The sequence below is a fragment of the Cucumis melo genome, chromosome 3 (genome assembly GCF_025177605.1).
Source record: "Cucumis melo cultivar AY chromosome 3, USDA_Cmelo_AY_1.0, whole genome shotgun sequence".
In the NCBI taxonomy this organism is placed as follows: domain Eukaryota; kingdom Viridiplantae; phylum Streptophyta; class Magnoliopsida; order Cucurbitales; family Cucurbitaceae; genus Cucumis; species Cucumis melo.
The window spans coordinates 22,633,407-22,641,861 of record NC_066859.1 but is presented as its reverse complement, the minus strand read 5'-3'; the positions used below and the strand labels follow the sequence as shown (position 1 = coordinate 22,641,861).

The 8,455-nt window shown below is 32.0% G+C and overlaps 2 protein-coding genes across 2 annotated transcripts; one reads left to right on the top strand and one right to left on the bottom strand.

Moving 5' to 3' along the window:
- Positions 1-269: 269 nt before the first annotated feature.
- On the bottom strand, positions 270-2,943 carry LOC103496484 (uncharacterized). The gene is made up of 4 exons (XM_008458346.3): positions 2,705-2,943; positions 2,469-2,588; positions 1,704-1,934; positions 270-969 (listed from the first exon to the last, which is right to left on the bottom strand). The coding sequence occupies exons 1-4, from the start codon at positions 2,879-2,881 to the stop codon at positions 592-594; spliced, it is 906 nt and encodes a 301-aa protein (XP_008456568.1). The 5' UTR covers positions 2,882-2,943; the 3' UTR covers positions 270-591.
- A 3,350-nt stretch (positions 2,944-6,293) lies between these two features.
- Positions 6,294-8,311, top strand: LOC103496485 (uncharacterized). Its single transcript, XM_008458347.3, has 2 exons — positions 6,294-6,789; positions 8,076-8,311. Exons 1-2 carry the CDS (start codon positions 6,505-6,507, stop codon positions 8,190-8,192), a joined length of 402 nt encoding a protein of 133 aa, XP_008456569.2. The 5' UTR covers positions 6,294-6,504; the 3' UTR covers positions 8,193-8,311.
- Positions 8,312-8,455: the final 144 nt, after the last annotated feature.

Sequence of the window (8,455 nt, the reverse complement as noted above, 5' to 3'; positions counted from 1 at the left end):
TTTTCTTTCTCAACCATGAATGAGAGCGTTGACTTTTATCAAAAAATAGATTAAATATCACCGTTGACTATGAATAGTATTTTTTTTCTTTGTTTCATATATTTGTTTTTAGGCCCTACTCGTACTTAAACCAAAATAGACCAAATGGTTATAAATCAACTGTTAAGATTAAATTAAATTTTAATGCTAGAATGTTATAGTTTATACATTGTCTTCAAAATCTTTGATATATATATATATATATATTATTTTTTAATTTTATAAATGTATTAAACACAAACACAAATTTGTAGTATAATAGATTAATTGTTTTACAAAGAATTTCAAATTTGCCAACAACCTATTTAAACATAAACATAACAATCAACAAAGTTCTAAATGCCGATATCTATACCAACAATATTGCAAAGTTAGAAAACTTCATGAGGACTTGAACGTGTTTCCAGACCCAGTCTATTGATACAATCCATCTATATGACACAGATGATCCAACAACACCTTCCTCTTTCCTTTCAACCTTTCTTCTTCTTCCTCATTGTTTTTTCTTTTTGGAAAAATTATAGTTTGGAAAAGAACTTCAGCTCCATTCCCTCATTGTGGATGGAAGGTAGAATCTGTTTTGAAAGCAAGTGGTTCATACCATTGAGGGCCAAAACCAGCAGCTTTTCTAGCCACTTCATTGAAAGGTGGCTTCAATGGCCCCCTGAAGTACTTTCTCACAACTTCATGAAACTTTTTAATGGTTTCTTCCTTCTCCATTTCCATTGCATTATCCTCTGCGCCATCATCATCCTCATCCAACTTCCTATCCATTGACCTCTGGCAAAGATATTTAAACCATTTTACTCCAGCAGCACAATGGGTCACTTCTTCTGGATACACTACTTTCTCCAGCAAATCTGCAGTCTCATTGTCACCTCCATTTCGAAACCGGTAAATGGTTGTGGGAAGCACGTCCAGCCCTCTAGCCTGTCCAGACAATCATTTATTCGATAATAGATTCAAACAAAATAGGGGGATGAAAGTTCAAACTTTTAGAAGAGTTTCAAAATTGTAAGTGTGCAAGGGGTGTTCGGAGTATTGTAACTTTTAAATGAGATATTTTCCCAGTAATACTTCTCTCAATTCTCAAATACAAAATTTTAGTATTTCCTCCAAAATGCATTTTGAAGGACAGGATTTCCCATATTTTTTAAGTACACGTTCTCCTATGCTATCAACCATTACCATAAATAAATCTGTACAAACGGATAACAAAACAAGTTAGTTCTCGGTTTAAACATTGTTTGTCCCCAAAAAATCATATTTTGTTCTAATATATTTACATAATGATATATATTAGATATATTAGTCCTTGCTTCATAGATTCCCATGTTGTAGACTCTGTTCTTTAGTCTTATACAAATTCTGCCATCAAATTGGAAAATAAAAACAAAATTAGACGTCTTTAGATTCTTGTCAAACATAATAAAAAGAATAAATCTCAACAAAAACTAAATGGTAAACAGCATAACATGTGCAGAAGTTTAAAGATTAACATATCAACATCAATTCTATCATCTGATCTTATTAATAATTTCATTACTGTAGAAAGCTTGTTACTTAAAGAGAAACGGAACTTAATTGGCATCATCATTACTAGCATATGCGATAAAGCTCATTCTCTTTTACTTCATCATCAGATTGATAAATCTAGCACGCACCTCATGAACGCAATGCTCGATTGCCAAGCGTGCTAATAAATCCTTGGAAGTAGCAATAGCAGAATCCCAAAGGCCATCATGCGCAGGTAGTGCTCCATAGAAAGAGCCCAGTTCCTTAAGCCGTGCAGCCAGAAGAGTAAAATGCCTACCTTCATCCTGAGCTACCCTAACGAAATCAGTGAAGAATTCTCTTGGCATTCCTTCTTGTTTTCCAAACCGAGCTATTATATCCTATGGCATATTAAAACTTAGTCAAGGAGACCACCCCATGAAACGATAGGTTCACAATTAGATTGATGGAAGTAACCCAGAAATTGATATCAGCAAGGCAATCGTCTAAGGCATAGAAAACTAGTAAGTATTGCCAAAAACGATCTAATACTAGTATACTTTGCAAATATTATACACAAGTAACGCAAGAACACAATTTACTAATAAGGATTTCCTTCAATGGATATTCTTTATTGCAAGTACCAGCCAGTGTTTCCCACTTAGCCAATTAGGGGTGTAAATTTTCCATGATAGGAAAGGGGAAGAGAAATATCAGGCATTTCATGAGATAATCAAAACGGTCAAAATAGATGGGACAAGCACAATAGAGTTTTGGATTGCACATAACAGCAGATTAAAAATGAACAGGAAGGTTTAGGGTCACAAAACACCTCCAAAATGTAACAGATGGGGTATATAATTAAAGGCATAGTTGCAAACATACAATTCAAGATAAATCGGAATTATTAAAAAAAAAAAAAAAAGATGAAGTACCCACGACAAATCGATCGCCCAACTTTCAGTGTGGACTAGACTATGCACAATAGCCTGCCTGCTCTGTAAGCTTCCCGCCTTCCCCAGCTTCGGCATGAGACTCGGCGATACCAACTTAACCTGAACGATTTCGAAGTAGCATCAACACAGAGAATCTCCAAAGCACAATTGCAATCAACAAACGATCTATATATTAATATATACACGATGAGATGAGGAAGAAGGCGGATTAATACATTGGAAAGCCTGGCAGGGCGATCGGGGACGGGAAGGTCGGCAGAGGGATCGTAAAGGCTTGAAATGGCACCGTTAAGCCATCGAGAAGCTACATTATCGCCTAGTCCGGCCTTTTCGAAGGGATCGGAAGTATTGAGGACTCGAAGCGCAGCTTCAACCAAGGTCTCGTCTGCCATAGTCTCGTCCTGGGAAACTCTATAGCTCCAGCCCTTACTTCCATTGATGTAGCTCCGAGAAGCTTTGTACAAAGTGTGATTATGCTGTCAATGAATAAACGTGATGGGCTGGGCTGAAATTGAACTCAGTATTGGGCCTGCTATAGTCCATTTTTCGTTGTAAGCTGGGCCTGAGCCTAGTCAGAGAAATAAGAGGATTTTAACTAAAATAGCTTACAATTTTATTAAACATTATTAAAAAAATTTGACATTAATTAACGTGTATATATATATATATATATATTGTAATTAATGTTTTGGGTTTTTATTTAATGATTATTTTTTATTTTATCAAATAATATGAGATATATTGCATAATTTTAGCAAATTTGTTAGAATTACTCTAACAAGGTTTCCATCTTCTTTTTTTTTTTTTCTTGGGTGGTTTTATAGGATATATTATTTGTTATATATATATTTACATTGTATATTGTGTGTTTCAATATTAACAACATATTGTTTTAGAATTACATTATTTAACTTCATGCTTTATAGTTGAGGGATCACATAAGGGTACATTTTATTTATTATATAATCCCCTTGAACAAAAATTTACTAAAGAGTTAAAATTGTAACACCATTTTAAAATTTAGTTGCATGTTTGGGGAGGGTTTATGGGTTATCATAAATCCTCCGTTAATCCCATAATTCCCCTCCATATAACACTCCATTCTCTTTATTTTTAAATTTTCACAACTCTATTATTTTTGTATTAATAAGATTTTGTAAAAATTAAAAAAGGTATACTATTTTATTTTTCCTTCTTAAAAAAGTATTAAAATTTTAGTTTTTGTAACTTGGTATTGTAGTTTAAAATATTAGTAGAGGGTGGACAGTGAAAAATTTTTAAAACTTAGGAAAATTAATTTTATAAAATTATTTAAAAAAATATAGAAATTAAAAGATTTAGACCATTTCATACAAATAATTATTTGGTTTTTATTTTTGTTTCTTTTATAAAAATTTAGCTTATAAACATTTTTTATTAACTAGTTACCTATTTTACAAATATTTTTAAAATTAAAATTAAAATTAAAATTGGAAGAAAAATATAGTTTTTAAAAAATTGTTATTACTTTTTACTATTCCTTTACTAAATCAAAATTTGAGATACTACTAAAAAAACAAAGGGTCAAGTTTTCATAAATATTATATAAAAAATAAGCATTAAATTTAATAAATATTATAAAATTTTGTAAAAAATTAATTTTAATAAAAAATAAAAAAACAGAAAGTTAACGAATGAGACCTACTTTTTTAAGCACAAGAAAACTGCAAAAGATTTTTTGTAAAAAAAAGGTAATTTTTTATAGCTGAAATTATTTCATAATATGATTAATTAAAATAAATATATTAAATTTGTTCATTGGATATACATTTTAAAAAAATCATAACACTCGTAATCTTTCCCTCAAACACATATTATCATAACACTACCAATAATAGACATTCTCTCAAACACATATTATCATTAGTTTTATCATATCCCTTATCGCAAATAATCCTCCCCAAATGCCCTCTTAAGGTTAAAAATCAAGGTATACAACACTTAAGTTTAAGGTATTATCGGAACAAATAAACATAAACAAAACAACAGTAAAGAACAACGTTAGATCTTCAAATTGATAGCATAGGTATGAAAAACGAGAAGTCGGAAAACATGAGTTATGAACAAAAGTTGTAGAACCAAAACTTGTTAATGGTCGAGTCGCGAAATTACACTCTCTTTTAAGACGTTTCACGACTTTGTTCGATGTGGAAGTAGTTCTTTGAAAGATGTCACGTTTCACCTAGGATAGAACAACCTAGATGATCTCATGTGTCTTGGTCATATATACATTGAAACTCACCAGAATACTAACACCTTTGGATTGTACTTAAAAGAAACTAAAATCAGATGGAAATATTATTTAAAAGGGAATATAAAATAGAGAGTAAAAATGATTTTTGGTCATTCTTAATCTGAATAGTTGGTTTACAAACGGTTCACATCAAGGATTCGAAACATATTTATTTTAATGAAGAAAATATTAAAGCCACTAATCAATAAATAAATAATTTTTTTTAAACAAAATATAATAATATTATTACGTACCACACCACACACCCGAGGAAACACACATAAGGTGTTATCAAATCTACATCTATCTATCTCCTATGCCTCTATTGGATATATTATAAACGGGTTGGGTTGGGTTGGGGTTGGGTTGAGGGGTTGGGTTGAGAGGCATTTCCAACCCAACCCATATTTTCAGGTTGGTTGAGTTGACAACCCGAATAACCCATATTATATTCCTAACCCAACCCAATCCTTAAAATATGGGTTGGGTTGGGTTGTCGGACTGTATTATTATTTTTTTTCATTTTTGATGTATGTACGATTTAAAATTGTTGTACGATGTCGATAACACTCATATCCAAAGTTTCAAATATCCATAAAAGTTCAACATTTTAAACATTATCCATAAATATTAGATAAATAATAAAATATCTATAATATAATTATAAATAAATATATATAAAAATTATTAATTCGGGTTGAGTTGGGTTGACCAGAATTTTTCAACCCCCAACCCGAGACCCAACCCAACCCGAAAAAAACCAAAATTTTCAACCCAACCCAACCCACATTTTAAACTAACCCAACCCAACCCATATATATGGGTTGGGTAGTCCGGGTTATCGGGTTGTTCGGGTTATTCTTACACTCCTATTATAAACCAATTTATTAAATATCTTCCATGTTTTGAAAAGATTATTAAACACAAAGTCAATACCTAATCTAGTAATCATTTTTATTTTTTGTTTTTAGAATTTCAGCATTTTACATTCACTTTTCACCCAATATTTTAAAAACCGAGCCATAATTTAGAAACTAAAACATAATAGTTATTGAAAAAGTAGAACTATAATATAAAATTTAATAAAAAATGTGAATTATTGTCAAATATAACAAAATGAAACAAACTATAGTAAATATTATATTTTATCTATGATGAACTACCATAAACCAGATAATAGTTTATATTGGAGAAAAATGTAAGTTTCTTTTTTTTCCAAATACCAATTATATTACTTGGAGAAAATCTCTTACTCTTAATACGAGTTGTTAGTATGTATATCAATTTATATAGTTTGAAAGACTATTTTTAAGTATAGCAAATGAACCTAAATATTTATAAATTATAACAAAATATTAATAGTATATGTATCTATTTGTATCTTAATAGACACAGACAACATAGTAGCTTATTATAATTTATCACAAATAAATTGTAATATTTTTGGCATCCGGATAGATACTTTTAGGAACTTTGTTATTTAAAATAATTTGGGTAGCATAAGCTTAAAAAATAAAATCATTACACAAATCAAAGTCTTTGCTCTTATTATTTAGTTTGTAATAAAAGCTATTTATTTTTAAACCATTATTAAGTTAGGGATTGGTTCGAAAATGACAATTGTTTTGGAAGAAAAGAAATCGTTGTATTATCCGCCGCTTCATCCACAAAGACGATGACTGCTACCAGTATTCGTAGTTGATCGATCGCACTTTCCTTCTTCTTTTTCAGATTACAACAGAAATGGAAGACAACCCAAAATTTGTTGCCATGAAAGAAGACGAGAACAACCCAAAATCCCCCTTTCCCTGGTTCTCTTTTCTTCCCAAGTTCGACTTCCGATTGCCTTTCCCGGTCAACGGCGGCAAGAAACTGCCGCCTGTGGTGGTTGATGAAACTCGAAAGGCTGACATTGATGCTCAGAAGCCGGAGTTTGTGAGGTTTCCTAAAGCAGAGTTACCCGTCGCTTCGGTGGAGGCTGAAGCCGATGTTTCCGGGAAGACTTCCAATCCAGCGGTCGTCTGGCAGGTTTGTCTTCTCTTTTGTTTTTATGAACTTGCTGCGCTTCTTATTAATATTGCACACAAGGTGTTTGTGAATTTGACCGAAATGGGAGTAACTGTTCACTGTTAAAACATCTCATTAAATGGTTTATATGAGGGTTAAGGAATGTTTGATTTTTCTTGCCCTATGTTTTGCCTTTTCTGTGGGTTATGGTTTCACTTTTGGCTACCTAGTTTTCCTTTCTTTTATCCATTATTGATTAGTCTGGAACTTTGGATGATACCTTGGCATTGGAAGCATGTAAGGATTTCTTTCATGTACTAATGCAAAGAGATATTTAAACCTCAGGTGTCATTGGGTTGAGTTTCCCAATAATTCCAATACACTACTGAAACCTTTTGATAGCTTTTAGGATATAAAGAATATTCAATTTTCATAGGACATAGATAAAACAGAAAGGAATCTGGAGGCCTAAATGCAACATAGTAAAATGTAGGGGTGAGACCAAACAGACCAAAACTGAAAAAACAGACGTGGATCGATCGGTTTTAGGAGATAAGCGGTCGGATTTGCTGGAAAAATAATTCCAACTGATCGATCAAATATTAATAATAGGGGAAAAACAATTTCCTGTTGTATCAGTATTTGCTATCAGGTTATCAATGCGTTTTATTTCTTCATATTGAATTGCCCTTTCTATTTCTAATAATTGGGAACTTGAAAGCCAGTGTTAGGAAGTTGTCAAAATTGAAAAAGAAGGTGGATAAAAAATCTCTAGAAGAGCAAAGTGATCAGAGCGATTAAGAATAAGAAGCATCAAAAGAAGAGCAATCATGATATATATTCAAAGTATCCAGCCATATATGTTTATTTGCTATTAGTTTCAATTTATATTCACATGCTATATTTTTCTGTGAACGAGCTATTTAAAAGTTAAAATAGATCAAGAGATAAAGGAAGTATGAAAGTGAACTGGGGCCACTGAACTTTGTTGGTATATTCGTAAACTGAGGCATTGTAAAGTTATCACTATATCAGATGTTGTGTTCATAAAGTAGAGAATCCCATTATTGTCAGATTCAGTCCTCAAGTTTATCTCATAGGTCCACGATCTTTAAAAAGCATAGCGTTTCAATTTTCAATCATGTTTCAATGTGATTGACCTTTAAAAGTATCTAATTGGTCTTTCAACTACGTGTAATGAGACTCTAAATTGTAACTGATGTTTAGTCTCTTGCCTTGCTATCATTGTTGAAGTTTGAGCTTTTATGACTCCTTGCTTATAGCATGAATCATTCCATTTGTATTAGGTATATGCCCTGGGTGGGTTTCTAATATTGAGTTGGGCATGGGCAAGATGGAAGGAGAGAAGGCCCCAAAGACGTTCAAATGATGATGATGAGGACGAGGACTCCGGTGATACATAGTTATGTGTTTGCCTTTGAACTGCCCCAATAAATGTTGAAGTTAAAATTCTTAATGCTAGAACCAATCTTGAGTTTATACCGTTTATTTGTAATTTCAAGTTCAATCCGTCATTTCCTAACCCTTTGTCAATCCTTGCAAATGATCTTAACATAAAATTAAACCCGTCTCCATGAGTCTTCTCTAATGCAAAAGCGACATCATTTAAAGTTAATTCCTGCTTGCAAAAATCATTCCTATACCACATACATTAACATACAGAAAT

What these genes read in the sequence shown, in the direction of transcription:
- LOC103496484 (XM_008458346.3), bottom strand. Translation starts at nt 2,881, where the DNA reads ATGGCAGACGAGACCTTGGTTGAAGCTGCGCTTCGAGTCCTCAATACT. An exon ending in GCCCTGCCAGGCTTTCCAAT is followed by an intron (nt 2,589 to 2,704) that starts GTATTAATCCGC and finishes GAAATCGTTCAG; the next exon opens with GTTAAGTTGGTATCGCCGAG. An exon ending in TCGAGCATTGCGTTCATGAG is followed by an intron (nt 970 to 1,703) that starts GTGCGTGCTAGA and finishes TTGTCTGGACAG; the next exon opens with GCTAGAGGGCTGGACGTGCT.
- LOC103496485 (XM_008458347.3), top strand. Translation starts at nt 6,505, where the DNA reads ATGGAAGACAACCCAAAATTTGTTGCCATGAAAGAAGACGAGAACAAC. An exon ending in ATCCAGCGGTCGTCTGGCAG is followed by an intron (nt 6,790 to 8,075) that starts GTTTGTCTTCTC and finishes CATTTGTATTAG; the next exon opens with GTATATGCCCTGGGTGGGTT.